We start from the raw sequence: 21,299 nt of genomic DNA, 5'->3' as shown, positions 1-21,299 counted from the left end.
CTTAATGAATAAATTGATTGCTAGTTGCTATTGATGGGCTTTCACATTTGTAATATGATTGCCTGTCTCATTCAAGGCTGAATTGAACTCAGAGTCTAGCTCACGGTTTTTTTTATACTTTAATTTAAACTACCTTTAAAAGTATTAACGGAAATACTAGGTCCACTACCCTTACTTTTCAGAATTGTCAGCTGACACCATAACCCTCAAGAAACCACCTGTAAACACATTTCCCTTTTAGAGCTATTGGCAGTTTTGTGGTACAATTACATTGAAAATACCTATTTTGTCTTAGTGCAAAATCACTGTTAAGTGAAAATTAGGATGACACCTTCCACTGCCTGTTTATCTGTTCACTACTGTGAAGTAATGCATGGACTATTGCTTGTTTGCTGCATTACTTTATTTTGCCTAATTATTTTTATGAAACTCAGTGAAGCAGTATGATGCTGTGTTTATCTATATAGTTTCAACCAAATTCAATACATGTGTGCTATGGATTAAGAACCTCAAAAGTATTAAGATACACTGCTTTTAAAAGCCTCAAGTATTATTTTTTTCCCCCTCAAGCATTTTACACTTAATTTTATTGTGTTGGGAACAAGTCCTCCAGTGTTGTATCTGATACACAAGTAATTAGTCATGGTTTGCCTTTTAACTTGAAGGGCGTGTGAAAATGAGGTGTCCATTTCTTGCAAATACTAGGATGACATTCACATTGTCCCATCTCTGTCTAGACAAGGATACATAGGGGAAATTAGGAAGAAACCTGTGTGTAATTGCTGCTGATAAAATGTCATAGATTCTTCCTGCTGCTGTTCCAGTACCAGTTTGGGAATGTTAACACTATTTTTTCATAATCTGAAGTCATTAGGTCTGTTCTTGTGATTTGATTTCTGTATCTTATTTTCGTAGGATGTCTCCAAAAAAAAAAGTGAAAAAAAAAGGATCAGAGGCAGCTGGCCACACATTTAAAGTTGTAGACTGAATTTAGGAGGATCTGAAGCTTAGTTGCAACTTTTGTATGACATATAGGCAGACCATTTACATTCCTGTCCAATCATTTCCTCATTTTTACATGACGCAATTATCACTTCCCTCCTTGCAGCCTTTGCTGGCCTAGTCTACTGAAATTATAAAAAGTCTGGGAAACAAATGCTGTGGTATTGCTTTGTTCTTGATTTGGGTTTGTTTACTCCTCTTGTATTCAGTCAAGTAAGAACCCTGTGCAGATACAATCTGGTGACATGTAACAAGGTTTTAGCAAGGCAGAGATCTAGTCTGGGATCTTCAGGGACTGAAAAAAATCTGAAAAAAAGAAAAGGTTCCTAGTGTCTGATACAAACTGCTGTTGCTGCTGTGTCTTGCTGTCCTGCCAAGCAGAGTGTATGCTTCAGGCTTAATGAAAGGCAGAGGCATCAGTCAACTTTGAAGCACATCTGATACAGTTCTCTCTGTGCATGGCTTTGGTGTGGTTTTGGGTTTGTTTTGATTTTTTTTTAATTGGAATATGGTCTTAATGGACATTGAACTGAAAAGCTATAAAGATGCTTCAAAGTTGTGTTCTGAGGGCTGATGAAGTGCCAGGCTCCCACCTGAGCGAGTGCAGAGATATGATTTAGCACAGTAATTATAGGTGGAGTGGTTTCAGCCGCATCAATCTGTGGAGAAAGTTACAGCTAAAGTTATGGTCTCATGATCACTTGATCCTCAAAAGCCCTGTTTGCAAGAGCTCCTAGAGCTGTTTTCTAGAATTAAATCCTTTGTGGATAATCCTTCTTGATCTTTAGGGAATGTATATCTTCCCATTTACATTTTTCCTTTTTCAGTCATTTTCCTAGGCATCTGTGCCTAGAAGTTTAAATTGATTCTACTGTCACACTTTATCCTATCTTAGATGTGATAATATTTCATCCCAAGGACAGGGCTGGTCCTGGAGACAGCTACTGAGGACTGAATCAGGGCTAGCCCTCAGCAGTTGTGCAGGTGACCTGATGTGGAAAGGCAGAGGGAACCAGTCCTTTATCTATGTCTAGGGTTCCCACCAACTTAATGCTACTTCTGGGTAGCTGGAAGGTATTTAATATGAAGCATTATCTTCTTTCTGTTACACGTTTTTGTTACTTGATTTACAGGGAGTTTGACTGAGTAGTGTTCTAAAGTTGTAAGAAGAATACTCCAGAAGCACTGACAACATGACCTGACTTGTGTGTTGATGAAAGTTGTTTTACTTGTCATTAACACTCCCAAAGGGAATGCAAACTGTGAGACACTCTTCCAAGGATATGAATAATTTAATGTGTTACTGTACTCTGCTGGGTCACAGCCCAAGACAGTGGGGTTGTCTTGTTTTGTGTTTTCAAGCACTGACATGTCTGTTGAGTGTTTATGCAAGATCAGATTTTTATTTTTAAACCAAAACAAGGAAAATAAACCAAAAGATTACATACACAGCATGCTGGTACAAGTTCTTTTGTTTTATTTTTCCAGTATTTCCACAGTCTGATTTAGTCAAATGGTAGCAGTTTAAAATTATCCTTCGAGTAGGTTTAAATGTTCATGATAAAAACTTGAAGATTCATGGAGGCTAAGGAGCTGAAAATGGTATGCTTCAAGAGGCATAATTTTATATAATAAATGGACAATTCTTCTTGTACTCTGCTTTAAAAGTACGAGGAGAAGTACTTCTTGTGCACTATGTCTGCAGCTCAAATGCAGAGCAAGGACCTTTGTTTATTTAATCTTAATTTCCTACAGATGTCACTGGAAAATTCTGGTTTATTTTGCAACGCTTTACAAGAAACCTTGAGGATCATCTAATGCTGCAGTTTGTGACACTGTTCTCCTCTCCCAAATTATGTCAGTGCCCATGAACAACATCAAAATACAATGACTTGTATTTATTCCATAATCTAAGAAGTGTGGATTGCTGGGATAGCTCCTCCTAATAAGCCACAATGATGTCTGTGTATGAGGAAGAGCTATCATTATGAAACCCCTGTTCCTGGTTTGTCTCTCCACTGACCTAAAAATACTTCCTTCTGGCATAGGTCTGCAGTTCTAACTGTACACAAAAGGATCCAACATACATAAAGAAAAACCTTGAGTTAGGTTACCTAAATGGGTGCCAAAGTAAGTTATTTCAAAAATGGTTGAAGAATAGGGGTTTTAGGGTAACGATTTCTGATGTTAGACAAAGCCATTCTGCCCTGGCTTGCTTCATCAAGCTTATTTCACATTGCCTTTCAGAGGGCTCTCAGGCTGGGATAACCACAAAGCTCAAAAATCCTGTTGCTTGGTTTTACTTTTATTTCCCACCTTATAGTTGGGGAAAAAAACAAGGAAAAAATGTGGGGAAAAGAAAAGAGAAAAAACACAAGAGGCAGAAACAGAAGAAGCTGATCTAATGCAGGCATCCATTATACATCAAGCTCTTATAATCTGTCTGAGGTTTTTTTTGCTATTTTGAAACAGTATGCCACAAAATATAAGTGCTCCACAATTAATTTTTTTTGCATACATTTTGTTTGATTGTAATATGTGTCAGCAGTCCAAAGATTAAGAGGTAGGACCTCAGAACTCATGAAATATATGTAAGTAAATATTTTGAAGAATACTTCCTTTCAGCTCAGTCTGAGGAAAGTAGATATACAATGTGTGTCCAAAACTCCATCTTTTTTTTTTTTTTTTTTCATGGAATGGATGCAGAGCGAAGCAAAATCATTATACTCTTTCATGCATCATATTTTAGGAAGATACATGAGTAAAATGTGTGATGACCATGAGGGAGTCCCTCTAATTAGTGATGTTCAAAGTTATGTTTAGAGCTCAGTGTGGATTCAGGTTGCCTGGGAAGCAGCATGGTGACACAATAGGATGCACTGGTTGAGACAGGGGAGTTTCTGTGACAGTTCCTCTTCTGACAGTCAGTCTTCCCTGCCTATATTCACAACTCCTTTGGAGTCTTGTCCTCAAGCTGCAGTGAGCTGCCAAGGAGAGGTTGTTCCTCTCCAGGTCTTTTCTTCAATCCTTATCAGCCATTTAATTTCACGTTTTTTTGTTTATTCATTAAGGAGAGAGTAAGTCTTTCATATCGATGCAGTAGTTGCCACCTTGAGATCAAACTAATTCTAGCTGTAGTTATTTTTAACATTACAACACAACAATCCATTATTCTCTGAATAGGTGGGGTTACTGAAAGCTTTATTTTATGCTCTTGTGTCCAGGCAAACTGACGGGAAGCAGATGTTCCTTTAGTACACTCTGAAGTTAGGCCAGACACAGTAAGCGAAACTTCCTTACAGGTACTGGGGTCTGAGTTAAGAAGCAAATGCAGAAGTAAAAGAATTGTCTTCTGTTATTTATTTATTTATTTTTGGCTTTGGGTAGTTTTTTTTAATTGCAGTAATTTCTCTTTCCTTCAGCAAGGCATCCTGTCAAAACTAGTTGAGTTCTTTAGAAGCTGGTTTCCTCTTCCACAGTACAAGAAAAGTGATGACCTACTTCACAGACTGGTAAGTGATAACTTGTTTTTTTCTGTTTCCTTTCATAATCCACAAGCCTTCCTCTGCTCTGTACCTCATCCTCTGACCATCCTTGGTCTGTATTGCTGGATTTGTCTCTTGGAGTTTTATTTATTCCTCAGATAATACTGATTCTGGTTTTTAGTTACTGTGACAGGCAAATTGCGCACAGAGGAAAAGGCAAAATACCAGTAGTCAGGTTAAAGATGTTCAAAATCTGGAAGAGAAATGAAAGGGTGTGAGAAATGAAAGAGATTATTGAAATCTGAAAGGAGTTAAAGTGCAGTGTAGCTACCCCTTTTGGTGGAAGGCATTGAGGAGACACTGACTGAAAAAGTCCCTACGTTGCAGCCAAGTGCAGGTACTTTTAGGGCCCAAGTTAGCCTGTGTGGGGTAGCCCTGAAGGGTGATAGTTCTACCCCAGACAGTTGAAAATAGTTTTATGCTGCCTTTACACTTGTTCTCTGCAGTGCCACTTTCTTGCCAGTTCAGTCTCTAGTCTGGGCTTGCCTGAGATCTGCTTTGACTTGCACCCAGCTGCTTCAGGTTCCTACTCTGGCTGGCAAATGTCACATTAGTCAGACTGTTCCAGAATCTAAAAGTTAGAATTCTTTTTTTTTTTTTTTTCCACTATGATGTAGGGATGATGTCTTCAAATGTAGCTTAAAAAAAAAAAAAAAAAAAAAAAAAAAAAAAAAAAAGTTGAGTAACATGAGAAGTTAAGGGTTTCCATTTCTCAGAGACTTTTCCCTTATCTCACGAGGACAAAATTTCCTCTGAAAGCTCTCACTACTGATCTTTGATTGCCTTTTTTTGTGCTCCCTCTTCCCCTGTGAATCAAAGGTATTATCTTCACAGCTTTCTTTAGCCTACTTTTTTGATATGGAGACACTACCAAAAAATATAGGAAGCATGTTTCTCCTGCCTCATGGTACAGTAAAGTACTGAAATGTCACAGGATGTGTTGGAGGAGGGCAGAGTTTCCTTTTGCACACAGTCCTGAAAAAAATGTTTTCCATTAAAAGTAGAATGCATGTTATCACAAGTGACATCAGTGTATGGAATTGAACTTTTAACAAAATATTTTATGCTTTCATAATCTCATTCTGTCAATGACAGAGCTAAAAAAAGATTTTTTAGTCTGCACTGTGAAATGTCATACTTCTGCTAACAGCTTCTATTACAGAGTTTTCAGAAATATTCTGCTTTCCCTCCTGTAGTCTAGCTAGGTGCAAAGTGCTCAGCACTTGTTGGGTTTTGTTATAACGTTGATACCTTGAAGTGTTTTGTCATCATACTTTGGTGTTGGATGCAAATTGAAATTTCAGGGTTTTTTTCTGATAGATATATTTGTCCTCAAAATATGTGAAGAACTATATCTGCAGGGAAAAAAAATAACAAATGCTTGTCATGGCATAGAATCCACAAGTAAGAAACTCCCTGAAGTTTGCCTGGAGTTTAGCAGGGGTGAGGTCTTCTGAGTCCCATACTGTTGCATGCTCAGACTGAGTTCTCTTGGGAAAGGAACAGAATCCTGCAAGAGAGGACTTCACTGCCTTGGCTTGGGTCTTGAGTCCTGTGCATTGACCCTACTGTTACTAAGTGTCCAAAGGTGACTTTTTGTTGAGTCCTTTGAAATATATCTCTCTTTAAAATTTTGTTTGTTAATTATGTAAATTATATCATGGCATTAAGCAAAAGAAGCATTTGGTAGTGATCTTCTAATAGCTATAGTACCTCTCTGATCCTTGCACATTGGCATCATCTGTGGCATGTTTCCAGGTATTGTTACTATCTGGGTCAGGTCACAAAGTCATTGTGATGCATCCTGCAAGTTTGAACTCTTGGGTAGGGCGTGAATTTTTATAGTTTAATAAAAGTGAAGCTGATACTTGTGATAGATCTGAAACATTCCTGTAGGTTTTGGGAGCAGATTAACAGGACTGTAAAGGAAACAGAAAAGTAAAATGTAGAGTGTCTGGGCATTCTCCTTGTTCTGCTAACTTAATTTTAAGAATTTGAAATTCTTTACTAATGCCCATTATTTGTTCTCCTGCCTTTGCGGTAAGGATGTTGGATTTCGATTTGACACACTCCGTACCATCCTGCAACAGGAAGTTCTGCTCCAGGAGGATGTGGAACTGATTGAGTTCCTTGACCCCAGTATCCTGTCTGCAGGGCAGTGCAAGCAACAGGAAAACCCACAGCTTCCAACGCTACGCTCCCTGGCAACTCCTAATATTTGGTACTGTACAGAGAATATCTGTGACTATATTCCTTGAGAAACAAGCAAAAAATACATGTTGTGTTCCTTATATAAAATGCAGCAATATAGTAACTACTTTGCTTTTTGCAGGTCTTCAACTCTTTGATCTACTAGTCCCCAGATTTTGGTTTAAGCATGGTTTTTTTTCCTCAAATTATCATCTATGATAGCTACATGAATGTGAATGGATACTTCCAAACCCTGATATGTACTATGTGGAAGAACTAACATGGTTGTTTAATTCATTATTTCTAATGCTATGCAATGGTGATTTTGATAAATGAGATGTGATTGTGAAGACTGAACTGAAAGGTGCTTTCTTTGCTGTGGTCTTCAGAAAATACATTGGGGGAGGTGCAATTAATTTTCACATGTAGAATACCAGAAGAACAGACTGAAGAATATTTAAATGAGATGTGTCCAAGTCAGCAGAGGCTGGCAAAACTCACCCTAGAATGCTGAAGGAGCTAGCTGCAGGGGTATCTGAACAGATAGCTTCTGTATTTGAAAAATAACAGGGATTGTGGGTGTTCTGACAGGGAGCTTGCTCAGAAAGGGAGAAGAATCAGTAGATAAATACATCTCACAACACAGACCAGGGCTGTGTGTCATAATAATAGCATAATATGTATGTTAGGAAAATAGATGAAATTATTATAAAGCCACAGTAGGTTAAAATACCAAACCATTTAAGTTGTAATTATCTCACTAGTGATGCTCTCTGTTACACAAGAGAACTTTTGATCCATATTTTTCCAGTGGTTTGTCCTGGTCCTAGCACTATTCATTATTTCTTGAACTGTTAAGGTGATAAAGTACACTCACAAAATTTGTGAATGTTGCTCAGCTTACAGATGACATAAGTTTGTAAGTGCTTTGGCAGAATGGAGTTCAAAAGTAGCTTGGAGAAGGGTCATGAAATTAATAGAAGAGTCAATAAAGACAAAAGTGGCATTCTACAATTGGGAAGGAAAAATCAAATTCACAAACACAAAGTGATAAGTAATAGAGTAAGCAGTAAAACTTCAGAATAAGATCTGCACAGTATTGAAGAGGATGAGTTGAATGTGTCAGCAAATCTTACCCTGCTGTCCTTGTTACAGGCAGGACATGAGGGTTTATTTTCCTGTCTCTTTCCCTAAGCCTTTATTAGACTCTGGCAACTAGTTTTGGATGCCACACTTGGAGAGCCAAAGGTAGTTTAGATTGTCCACAGCAGAACAAGAAGAAAAATTTAGATAATACAATCTCTCTAAAACATTAAAGTGAGTTAGGATTGTTTTACCAAAATGGAGAAAATTGAAGTGGGATGGAACAGTGTTATGATGTGTAGAATAAGAAGGCAGTGATCAGTCATCCTTCATTCTGTTCAGAAAAGGAAAGGATATGAGGGAAAATGCTGTGACTGATTTGCCAGTTATTCAGACTGGACCTGGGGGTAATCTTTTGAAAGCTAAGAACATTTATGAGTTGAAATAGCTACCTTAGTGGGTTGTGGAGTCTCCATTTTCTTCTTCAGTCTATCTGTGGTGGCCTGGATTTTCCAGAAACTGAAAATAGACAAAGTGAGCTCTGAATCTCTTCCAGTTTTCAATTGTGATGATCTATGTTTTTGTGGTTTTGGGATTTTTTTGTGTTGGTTTTGGTTGTTGTTATTTTCCTTAAGGTACCAAGGAAGTTACAGGTTGTGTGTCTGTCGTTTTTAAAGCTAATTACACATTTGGAATATTTTAACCCTGGACCTTTACTGAAACCTATCAGTAGCCCTGAGGAGTTAACACTTGCAAAGCTTGTTGAAATATGACCACAGAACTGCCCAGAAAAAAGAAGCCCAGAGATCATGTCTTATTTTAGAAATGCAAAAATATTCCTTGTGAATACTTCCAAAACCAAATACAGGATACACAGCCTTAGTGGGTGAAGAAAGTGAATATTTTTCTTTGCAAAAAAATCTGAAGAAATAAAGTTGCTCTGCTCCTTGAAACCTATAGCCCATCCATCTCTGGAAACTGTCATAATTTTACAAAACTGAGACTATAATACTATATATGAAGCAAAGCTAGCAGTTACTTATTTTTCTAGATGAAAATAACAGATTTATGAAGTTTTTAAAATGTCCTTGCTAAATAACCTGATTGAGATACTGGTAACTCTGCTCTGCAAGGACTTTCATAAGCTGTCAAGTTAGTTAAAATTATTGTTCAAGCCATCATTATAAAAATGTGTTAAAAGCTAGTTGTGTGTTGATGTCCAAATTAAATGAGTCAGAATCTGGAAAAAAATAAAGCTGGCATTAGTTGAGGGTTTTGTTACCAAAAGAAACATGCCCTTCCCTACTGTACTTTTGAACCTGGAAGTGCAGATATTTCAACTCCTACCCACCCTGGCTTAAAATGCTGAGTAGTCAGGTTTTTTTCTTTTTTCTTTTTATTTTAGGATGTATGCAAGACAAACTGACCTTTCAGAGCGGTACATTATTCTTTCACTTGTGTCAAAAAAAAAAGCCAGATAAATGTTATTCTGCCCAAGTTAGTATCATGTATGTAACATCTGCCTCTGGGAACAGCTTTTTGTGTATAGGGCTCCCTTCAGGACCTACATAAAAGCCCTGTACTAAGATGCTGTGACCTCAAATGTAAGGGAGAGCTGCCTGATTTCCCCACTCGTTTGAGCTCAGGAATCTGTGGCTGATGCTACTTTCTCTGTTTGCAGGGATGTGTCCCTGTTGCTTGCCTTTGGGAGTGCACTGCTTGTGCTTCCTTCGTGGTGGAAGGAATCCTGGTGGCTGCCCTGGGGACTGGTTCTGCTCGGCTATGCAGCCTTTCGGGTCTGGGGCACATGGAGGACAGCCAAGCTGCAAATGGCCCTGCGAAAATACTGTATCCAGCTGGAAGAAACAGTGGCAAACAGCCGAGCTTTTACTAACCTGGTGAGGAAAGCTCTACGACTCATTCAAGAGACTGAAGTAATTTCCAGAGGATTTACCCTGTGAGTCTATATTTCACTTTACTTAATACACAGATTCATTCAAACCAGATGTCTTCTAATATTGTCTTGTCACGCTGTCTCCCATAGCAAGTGGAAGCACTGAAAAACAATACTTTAAGCTTTTAGTTTACATAAAATGGTATAATTACCATTCATACTAGAAGTATGAATTCTAGCACTCATTGTTAAAAACTTGCATCCTGAAGGAGAACTAAGTGTCACAAAACTCACAAGCCTTTGAAATCTCCTGCTCTGCTATCAATTAAATACATGATGAAATGGATTTTAGTTAACTATTTTGAACAGTCATTTAGAGGATTCTTTGTTTGAGGATTTTTTGTATCTTATGTTGCCAAATCTATGTAGATAAACTGACCTACACATAATCATTTGTATTTAGAAAACAAGGTGACGTGAAAACCATTCTATTTTTATTTAACAAATAACACTCCGAAGTAATGAGAACACAGCAATCAGCAAGGACCATCAAAGGTCACTTCCCACCTCAAAAAAAGTTAACAATACCTTTTTTCCTTGCATAAAATTGTTGAAATGTTTGGAATATGAAATTCTTTAAGGGCTGTGAACATGCTGCTGGTTGTTTAACTCTTGTAGCTATTTGATAATTTTTGTTTATTTGCCATGTGTAAGGACATCAAAACATGTTCAGTGTGTGCAATGATCCCAAAGCCAACACACCTGCTTAAGTACACTCTTTGTCTTGTATGCTTTTCCCTCACAGCAGCTTATGGTTAGATATGTACCTGTGCCAGTTAGACTTAAGGCTAAAGGAGGTGGGAAATGCCAACAGCTAAAATCCAGTTGACTTCTTTCTAAAAATAATAAAAAATTCCCCTGCCTGGACTTAGAAATTGTTCGTTCATGCCAGACCAACTGTTCTGTGCTCAGGCACATGTTTTTACATGCAGGCTTGACACTGTAGACTTAACATTTCCAATTAATTTTCTAGCTTGAGATACCTTCAGTTTGCTTCATTGAAGAAATATTTCATTCTCCCTTTGGAATGCATGAGCGTGTCTTCAGTCTGCCTAGTTATGTGTTTTGGTTTTGGTTTTTTTGCTGAAGAAGCATAGAGTTAAGCAACAGCCAGTCTTATCTTTGCAAATGGATTCTTAAAAGGAATTACTGTTAGGGCTTGTCCAAATTACAGATGATAAAAACATTTGGATTTTTTCCTAAGTTTAAGCGAACGAACTTGTGGTCAGTGTCTAAATTTCTGGTTCCTTGTTCTTTTACTACATATCTTAGATAACAGATTAACAAAAAACAGACTGGTCTTAAAGCTGACACTTGATCTAATAGCCTCTTAGCTTAAAACTTTGGCAAGCTTTTCGAAAGACTTTGGAGTGTGGATGGAGTGGGAGAAGTATGACTTTGCCAGCATCCTCACTGGAACAATTGTCCAGCATGAAGAAGTCAGTGCTGTACAGGTTTTGCTTTGGTTTAGTCTGATGGAAGTTCTAACTCCAGAGTGTCCTTCTCTGCATCCACATATGCAAGAGATGCTGCTACATGAATGAAATGCTTTTCTTGAGACAGCACTTCATGTATGATGCAAAAAACTAGCTACCCCTTTTTTTCTTCCAGGATTTTGCTGTGATAAACCTTAGCAAAACAAAATTTCTGATGTTCTCCTGTAGAACTTTGTCAAAGTCTCAATACTTGTTCAGAAAGACTCATATGGCTATAGAAATGGTTGCATCTAAGAAGTTAGTGAGTGTCTTCTTCTATCATTTACATCCTTGAGGGAATGTGATTTCCACCAGACAGCAGAGCACCCTGTTCAGTGCTGCTGTTTTAATATCCTGCTAGCTCAGCATAGTTTAACTCAGCACATTAATTAATACAATTAATAAATTGTATTATGGATGGAAAGATACTGAAGCTGACATTTAAATAGTCCTGATTTCAGATTTTGGTTATCTGTGTTTAGCTGAAGTCTGATATGGCAAGCCCAGGTCCACAGCTTTGGCCTGAGGTCCCATGTGTTCCACTGCTGTTTTTTCTCCCCATTGCACCATCCATTGCTCTGTTCTCACAGGCTAATTTACATCTGCTTTGAAATATCTATGCCTTAGCTTTACTCTAGCCTCTTGTTACTTGACATCTGTCTGTCTCTCTAAATGTTAGATTAGTCTTTATGAGGTTTTGATCAGTTGTCCACTGGTTTATGACTGTGTGGCAGTGACTGCTAATTTGAAGCACCACTTTGTCTGTATTCCCCTCCCACCAAAAAAACACCCCCACATCAGCCACTTAAGATAAGGAAGTAAGAACCCTGTCAGGCCTCTCCTATATTAGCTGCTCTCAAAGGCAACTGGATATTCTGATTTCAGAATGGCCTTCAGAAGTGGTCAGTGCTGCTGTTGGGGTTTCAGGTACATCTGTGTGGTACAAGCTGTGCAATGCAGAGATGGGGGAAACCTCCCCAAGGCCGTTTGGGTTGCTGATATTGTGTAGCCAGGATAAGGCAGTGTTTTACTCAGGCAGAATGGCAGTAATTCTGTCTAATTGCTTCATCTGCAATTAGGCAAATGAAGCCTGACCATGAGTTGCAATCTGGAATTTCCACTGGGTAATGAAAGTATGTACTCTGTCTTCATAGAATCAATCATAGGACAGCTTGAGTTAGAAGGGACTTTAAAGATGATGTAGTTCCAACCCCCTGCCTGGGCAGGGACACCTCCTACTAGACCTGGTGGCTCAAAGCCCCCTCCAGCCAGGCCTTGAACACTTCTAGGGAGGGGGCAGCCACAGCTTCTCTGTCTCACCACATGCCTTGCACAGTATAAAATGAAAACAGTAGGAATATGTAATGAGAGACTGCAGCAGTAACCAGCAAGTAGTTATTTCCTTGTCTGTCACTGAAATAATTAGCTTTTCTCCAAAATGCTCCCTTTCTACTGTATTTAAACTACAGTTGAGCTCTACAAGCACTTATTGGTGTATGTAGCACAGAACTGCTTTCATGTTGTAGTGCAGTAATAGCTTTTATTAATATGTCTGTACAAGTTTGTTAAAAGTTGAGAGCCTATTTAAAAACTGGCTTGTATGAAGAAATAAGGTACTGTTCTTTACAAGTAAAATGGATTTGGAAGCAGTAGGAAGGAGGAAATTCTTTTCCTCCTTAACTTTTTTTTTCTTCTTGCTATTTGAGGCTGATACACAAAGCTGATAATATTTTGTAAGTCAAAATACATAGAAGATAAATGGAACGTTAGGAAATGAGGGTTATGGCACGTCTGGCACATAGACATTTATAGAAAGTTATGCTAATTTAAGATTGCTGGAATAAAGAAGAATTATTTTATAAAGACCACTGAAACAGGCCTTCTCAGAGTAAAGCAAATTGTTTTGCTGAATATTGGCTGAATACATTACGGTAGCAGAACATAGATCTCTTTCCCTTTTTTAGAGTAGAAGAATTTTGCTCTTTTTCTTTGAACCTTCCTCTGACAACTCACCCAGGGCTCGAATCTACAAACTGGTATGAGAGTTTATCCATAAACTTTCAGCTGTTACCTTCAAAAGCTGGAGAAATATTACAGATTGGCATGCACTACATTTCCTGCTGTGTACTCTAGTGGAGCATATGGCAAGACAAGCATTTTAAATTTATGTTCAGAAATTGCAATTAATATAGTTGCTTTTATTTCATTTAGATTTTGAAGTACATTATGTTACATAGAACATTTTAATATCACATAATTTAATACGGTATGCAGATATTTTAATGTTCATTGCAGCATTTTCAATATACTGCAGTATTTGGTATCAATCTCCTTGTGTTAATCATACTTAACATACTGATACGGGTCCAGCCTGGCTTGCTGGGTTGGCTGCATTGCTTTTCATATTTTACAGTGAAGGTGATGAGCTATTTCCCCTCCTGGACAGTGTGCAGCATGGGCCAGCTAAGCACATGCAGTAGAACTGACATTTTTCCAGCAGGGTCACTTCTGCTGGCTTAGTCAGCTCTTTAGTCAGATAGCTCACAGAAATAGTTACCAATGCAGCAGGTCACCTCAGTCTTGCCAGTGCCCTGTAGGCTTTTCCCTTTTAAGTAACTGGGCATGAAATGGCCTCCTCTCCATGCTCTGGGAAAGGGGAGAGCAGAATCAGGCTTCCAGTCCTCAATTAATCCCAATGGATTTTCCTGTTGTCCACACTATGTCCATTCCTAAACTGATTCTAATAAAAACAATCTCAGCAAGTACAGTGCACCTAGGCTGCTTTTAGTATCTCAGTCATAGGCTTGGCTGTATATGATATAACTGAACATTAATATTTTTTTCCTTTTCTACAGCTCAATGTTACACAGGCATGTTGAACATTCAGCCTGTTCACAATTCAGTTTATTTCCAGATGAGGCAATTTCTTGCAGTTCTAAAGACATTCTGAAGTATATTCTAATAGGCAAATGGCAGTTTCTTTTAAATGGTATATTCAAGTGAATATGTAGACACCAAAATATGTTTTCAGATATGCTTGTATAGTTGCATAGATTCCAAATGTCTACCTGTCAGACTCCAGCAAACACAGCTGTCATTCATTGCATGATAAAATCCGAACTGTCACTCAAATAATATTTCTGTTGACCTAGAGAAGGCTCTCTATGGAGAAGGTTGAAATAATATAGTGTTTTGCATGAAAAAAATATTTAGAAGCACATTTTCCTATAAAAATTATTTATAGAGCAAATTTACACATAAAGAGGTATATGTTAAATATGTGTTAAAACATTCAACCCCTTACAGTGGGCTTGTGATAATTTGGTATCAGAGATAATCTTTATGGAAAACTTTGGAGAAAACAAACTCAGGAGTTTTGCTATGGCTCAAATGAGAGCAGAATCAGGTTGGCTATTGACAAATCCTGGCTGCTTATTTACAATTATAATTAAGTATATCATTGATGTAATGGATTCTCTCTTTGTTTGCTCTCATAGTTACCGGGCGGTTTGGAAAAGTTTTTAAAGTTGTGGAATAAGAAATCTGATGTTCTGTCTTTTAAAAATACTTTAGGACATCTGTACAGTTGTATCACATTTTACTTTTCAAGTTTGCTTGACAGGGTCAGTGCTGCTTGCCCACTTACTAAAGCTGGACAGCATCCTAGTCAGCAGCTGATCGGGCTCCGGAAAGCCGTTTATCGATCGGTCAGAGCCAACTTCCGAGCTTCAAGACTGGCTACTCTGTACATGCTGAAAAAATATCCTTTTTGTAAAAACCCACGGGTTCAGATATTCCTGCTGGTAAGGTTGCAACTGGTTCGAGTTAGTGCTTCTAGAAACGTAGAGTAGCTCCTCGCGTATCTAAACAAGGTAAAGAAAAGGTAGCATGGGGAGTTGGGGCTTGTGATTAATTTCGGATGTTCTTCAAAGTTGTGTCTTTTTGGGTGCCATAAGATGGTGCACGAAAAGCATTGTCCCACTTACTGACATCCAGGCCTTTGGTGTAAGTACAAATAATGCGTTTCAGAGTATTTTGGCATTTTGTTTTGTAATTCCTCCTTGCCATCCTTTTCCTTTGCACTAAAATGCCCTCTCTTCTGGCAGTATGGCCCTGCATATTCAAAGGTAAGTTGGCTTCCTGTTTCAGACAAGTGTGAAACTCTTCTTATATAAATTAGCCAAAAGGCACATTAAAAAGTGAGGAGTTCCTACTCTGAATCAAAGCAGAACATTTTCTTCAGATTCCATTTTGTGAAGCATCACCTGTATTTCTTCAGTGAATTGCATACTTTCCTTAAGGGTGTTAGAATTTCAAAGTTTGTTGTACTTACTGCACTATATAGGAAATAACATCTTCACCCTGTATTGTAGTAAAAAAATAAACCAGGTATGTTCCTGATCTGAAAGAAGCATGTGCAGAAACAAAAGCTGGTGGCAGTGCAACTGTTAAGAACCTGACATGGCAAATTACTTCTTTTGCCTTCCTAGAACATAATGTTTGACTTACATATCTTGTCTGGCAAATGGATGAATATATTGAGTGCTGATGACATGTGACAGAGGCACACACGAAGCTATGAGTGTGTGCATTCACTTTGAAGGAAATGGGGATTTGTGTGAAAAATAATTACTTGTGTAGGGTTAGGAATCCTGATTCTGGGCTTAAGGCTTGGCTCTTGGCTCTGAGGAATGAGGTGGATCTGTTGTGGAGAGAAAGGAAATGATGCTATGAATGGTTCAGACATATTAATAAGAGCAACTGATACCTAGCTTGGAAATAGTCAAGAATCAGTTTTAAGGACAAGTGAAGGTATCTGAAAAATGGGATCAGCTGACATAGACTTCCCAAATATTCTCCAGCATGAAGAAAGTAAATCCAGCAGTGGTTGTGACAGGTGTGTAGGTTGTTGTGGTGGCTGGGGAGCTTCAAGGAATATTGGTGAGTATTGGACTGTCCACTAGTTCTGTAACTACTAATCTTAAGGAATGGCTTTTAAACTAAGAAAATGGGAGAAGAAAGTCTGTTGATTACTTGGGCTAATTTGGCATTTAGTTTTGTCTTTGCAAGATATGTAGGATGGAAATTCCATTATACCAAATTATGCAGATATCACAGTAACAAGGGCCAGCAGAACCAAATATCCAGAAATGTACTGCAGCCACATGTGTATTGGTTCCTGATAAATGGAAAGAGAAACATTTTTTTGTGGAGCATAGTGGCAAAAACAGTGGCAGGATGTGAGCTGAGATGCAGGCTGGGCCTGCAAGCATGAGCTGTCAAGCATGGCAGTTCATGAAAATGGAAAGCAAGGAATTTAAGCAAGGAAAGAAGGTGTGTAAAGGATTCTTCTTCCCCACTAGGACATATAAGAGCAGCTTTAAGGTAGTTCTAAGCTGTCTTAGTTTGATTTTGTCCCTACATATCACGACTGCCCGAAAATGTTACATATATTATATGGGCATTGATGGCAAGGAGCATCTTTCAAATAGATTCCACTGCCTTGTACAATTAAATAGTATTCTTATGCTGGAGGGGCCAAAAATTCCTTCATGTCAAAAGCATTCACAGCTGCCACTTGTGACAACTTTAATGCCCCTGTCTGTCATCAGATTATTAGCACAAATCTGGCCTACAACAAGGAGAAGGAGGAACTGGAGAGATAAAATAAAGGAGTGAGGTGATAAAGTGAAGGAAAGGAATGTTGATGAAAAGAATTTCCATGCAAAGTCTGACTATTACAGTTCTCTTTTTGTAAGCTCTGTTTTGCACAAAATCAGAAGATACTCTCAACTTAAAATCCACTAGGTTATCAGAGTATGGACTAATGAATTATGGATTGAAATTTGCTGCTTCTGAGAATTGTGAGACACGAATCCAGTAGCACTATTAGTAATTTACATTGGCAACAGCAAAACAAAATGGTTTTTTTAAGAGAAAATGAATATTCAAGAAATGTTTCTAATATTTCACATCTGTATTAATGTTAAAAAGTGACATTAAAATGCTGTTGAAATAAATATACTTACGTAATATTGCTTAAATAAACATTTTTTGTTTACTTGATAATGCTTGGTGTATTTGTAGCAGAGCAGATGTTTCTTTTTAGTTAGCCAAGTAAAAAAACTGAATAATTTGTGCTTCTAACAGTCTTTAGTAGGAATTTAATATGTGAAACACTTCCTAGTCTCAAGAAGAACAAAATTTTAATCTTTTCCAGCTAATAAGCTTAGTTCCATTTTAACTGATACCTGTTCAGTCTGTAGGGCCATTTTGCTCTTGAAAGAATAGGGAGTAGTATTTCTTAAAGAGAGTGAGCAAATATATAGGAGAGGAACTGCTTTGATCCATGGAGTAGGCATTTCATGGAAACATTTATGTGTGTATAAATGAGAAATAAATTTTCATATTGCAGTTTGCTTTCCATGGTTGGTGGCATCCAGAAATCTTTCTGTGTGAAATCCAGTTATCAAAATAAGGTTCTGGTCTGTTTATGGGCTTCCTGATTAGTAGAGTTGGTATAAAAAGATGATAATGTGAAGTATGCCCTATTTTCCTTTATCCTTGTGTTTCTTACAATAAACCTGGAATTTTGAGGCTGAAATTTATGATGCACTGAAAATAATTCTTGCTTTATGGCTATGAAAATAATGAGCTCAGATATGTCTATTATTACATATGACAGCTAAAGTAATATAGAAAATAATATTAAATTTACTAATGTAGTAAAAGGTACACTTTGATTCAAGTTAAGCTTTCATTTAAAAAATCCTTTAATAAATTCTTATATATTCAGAACTTACTAGAAATACCTCTAGGTGAATTATTTTTCAGGCTTACTATGTCTGAATATCCTTTTCCAAGATAACTTCCAACAAGATCGATTTACTCATGGCTTAATGGCTTCCTTGTATAGGAACTGTTTTCTAAGACAGGTATGCATGGGTGTGATATTAAGTCAAAAAAAATGTTCAGAAATAAGCAAAATCTATTTCCATGGAGCAGTTTTTCCCAGAAAATGTCATGTCAGTGAATGATGTTGTATGGACGTATGTTTGAGCTAAGTCCTACTGTGAATTTTTGCTCTTACATTGTTTTAAGGCTAAACCCTCAAAACTATACAGGTAAATAAATAAATATTTAATCTTTAAAATAGGTTTAGATTCTTATCTCATTTTGTCAACAAATTAACACTGCAAAGGTTATTGTTGCTTAATTTTACACTGTCTTGAGAGATTTTTTTTGTTAGTAATCTTAAGTATGTTGCTAAACCTATGCTTCAATATATTGGACTATTTCTGAGATAGGCATCGAATTCATGCTTCAAATCAGTAAGACTCATCCTATTTGAAGTCAAAGGGAAGCTGCTTTGGACTTAAGTTACTTGCTGTATGTTTTACTTCAAGAAAGACAAGGAAGAAAATGTACTTGACAGGTTGAGCTGGTAACTGGGCTGAGTCTTAAAAACTGGCTAACTGTAGATATAAATGAGTGACTAAGTAAAAGTAAATTAGTAAACACATTAATTGTTAAGGGATATATTGATCTATCCTAATCTATTAAGATTTTATAACCATCACTATTTCTCCTACCAAAATACTTGCAGCAAATCAGACTGTTATAGTAATGTGTATCTCAGATGTGTTAGAGGGAAATGTGTCTGATGAACCTGTTACAGAGATTTAAAAATCCTAATTCACAGCTTTATATAAATTTAAATTGCATAGACCTGATATGTTATCATGAGTCACTTCAGTAAGACTACAAGTTCAGTAATGCTTGTGCCTCATGTGCTCCCTTTCTGGACAGCTGCCTTCAGTAGAATAAATTAATACCATCCTAATTAAAATTTGTTCACATGGAAAATAGAACAAATACACAACTACACATCAGCCTTATTTCAAACTTCTGTATCAAACTTGACAGACCAGTAGTATTTCATGAGATGGAAAGTCATATTCCTTATATTTTATGTGAAATGACATTTGGGTGCTTGCAGAAACACTTCGTTTTCTCATGCCAACTTGATTCTGATTTGTTCATATCAGGAGGAGTTAATTTCTCTTTTAATCTGGAAGATAAGTGTATAGCAGGATGCAATGGCTGGAAGCTTGAGCAAAAAAATTTAGATATTTTGGCTTAAGTGTTTCTGGAATGTTATGCAGAGCAGTCACTACTAACTTAACAAATCTCTGCACTGTTCTGCCTTGAACTGTGTGATACCTGAGGCAGTCCTTCCATCAGTGTGCTGGTTGCTTAATATTTTTATGCCTAAGAGCCTCGTGGGTTCTGCATCATGGGAATCTATGGTTTATTCTCTGAATTAATGATACACAAGCTCGATGGAGGAAAGGCTGTAGCTTATGTTACTGACTAATGTTAATATTTTCAGCCTCAGCTGGTGCAAGATGACATGAGCCTTCATTTCCATTCAACTATATTGATAGGTAGGACCTGGGAGTTGGACCATATCACCTCAAGCAACTTTAATGTTACTGTAAATATAAGGTATCATTCTCTGGTGGCTAGACATAAATAGTCCTACAAAAAGACATGGGGATAGCAATGCTTTGAACTGAATTATGTCTTACCCCATTAAGGTGGAGTGGATATAATACATTCTTTGTCTTTGAGGTGCACTGAGCACAGGGAAAACTTGGAAATTGCCTCTAGTAAATCTTAGTAAAAAATTGTTCCTTCTCAGTAAAAATTTAGTTATTGCACTATGAAATGTTAGTTCACACAAGAAAACAGTAAGCTAAACAAAAAGTAGAATCCTCTTTGGGTCATAAAAGCCTGAATTAGAAATCCAGTGCTGGAAGATCTGAGTAAAACATTTGGATATTCTTTGGTGCAGTGTTTCTTCATTGACCAGCCAGTTCATCACATACTTTCCTCATCCCTTCCTGCCTGGTGAGCAGCTGAAAATTTTATAAAAGAGCAGCTTGGATTTCTCAGGGACACTGTGAACCCTCCCCCTCTGAAGATTTAAATCTGTAGATGCGAATGTGCTTTGGAAGAGCAATGTGCAAATGTTAAATTGTTACTAAGAGGGGTACCTTAGTGTTCTTGCTTTTCTACAGATAAATAGATGGGTCTGCTGGCAGAGATTAGACATTCACTGTGCAGACATTTTATTCCAGATTTGACAGTTTATTATTAAATAATAAATTTTTTGCCTTTGCCTTCTCCCAAGCTAATAAAGAATGTCAGTTCAACAGAAGAATATTTTCACAAAACCAGAAAAATTTAGCTAACCTAGGGTTAGTTACTGTACTCTGGCTTTAATAGAAAACCTTAGCACTAAAAATACTTGCAATTTAGAGCAAAACATGTGGCTTGGTGTATATGATGGATGTATTGAAACTTTCTAAACATTTAGCCTTTAGGATGTTAATGGGGGCATGGGATGAGTTCTCTGCTTTCATCTAACACACATCTAGCTGGGAATCCCTAGCTGAGGCATAGCAGCAATTAAGTGGGTTCTTTGATATAAACACACACTTGAGAGGTTCCTTAGGAATTTATTTTTTTTAGCATGACTTAGAAATTAATATGTGCCCAGACTGCTTTTTATGGTATTTCTGCTGTTAGCAATGGCTTGTTGCAGAAAAAGATCAACAAGGAATGTAATTAGTCTCTGAGAGAACTGGTCCTGAAGGGGTTTGACCTGAATTTCAATCTCTTCGGGTGTTACCATCCTCATCCCATGTGCTCCATCTGCTGGGCATCAGGTTAACTTAGAATAGCCACGGTGTTTATGTATGGAAGGCAGCAGCTGGTGACAACAAAATATTGTGTTTCTGAGTGATTTGTTTTGCAGGTTTTCATCTGCATTCCTACTTCTGAAGCACACACACTCTTTCTTCCTGGACTCAGGGGAGAAATTAGGGAGAAATGTAGTTGGTTTTTAGAGCCTGGACACTTAGTATTGCTAGTTCCTGAGCCACAGAAATTTTATTTTATTTTATGCATTGTTCTTCTACTCAAGTGGTAAAAAGTTTCTTGAGGAAGTGCTTCCAGTCAAGTGCTTTATGTGTCCCACAAGGT

At 37.5% G+C, this 21,299-nt stretch overlaps 1 protein-coding gene across 13 annotated transcripts in view; it reads left to right on the top strand.

Annotated features, from left to right (window-relative positions):
• The window catches only part of VEZT (vezatin, adherens junctions transmembrane protein), an 86,898-nt gene that overhangs the window by 19,198 nt on the left and 46,401 nt on the right, over nt 1-21,299 (top strand). For 7 of the 13 annotated variants that reach the window (XM_071764711.1, XM_071764786.1, XM_071764719.1 and 4 more), the window contains exons 3-6: nt 4,425-4,514; nt 6,593-6,768; nt 9,502-9,777; nt 14,860-15,009. In XM_071764711.1, coding sequence (XP_071620812.1) covers nt 4,425-4,514; nt 6,593-6,768; nt 9,502-9,777; nt 14,860-15,009 — 692 coding nt within the window. The remainder of the gene's footprint in view (nt 1-4,424; nt 4,515-6,592; nt 6,769-9,501; nt 9,778-14,859; nt 15,010-21,299) is intronic. The other 6 variants (XM_071764718.1, XM_071764733.1, XM_071764801.1 and 3 more) reach the window with 3 other exon arrangements.

The sequence above is a fragment of the Heliangelus exortis genome, chromosome 1 (assembly GCF_036169615.1).
Source record: "Heliangelus exortis chromosome 1, bHelExo1.hap1, whole genome shotgun sequence".
In the NCBI taxonomy this organism is placed as follows: Eukaryota; Metazoa; Chordata; class Aves; order Apodiformes; family Trochilidae; genus Heliangelus; species Heliangelus exortis.
This window is presented reverse-complemented; position numbering and strand designations above follow the sequence as displayed.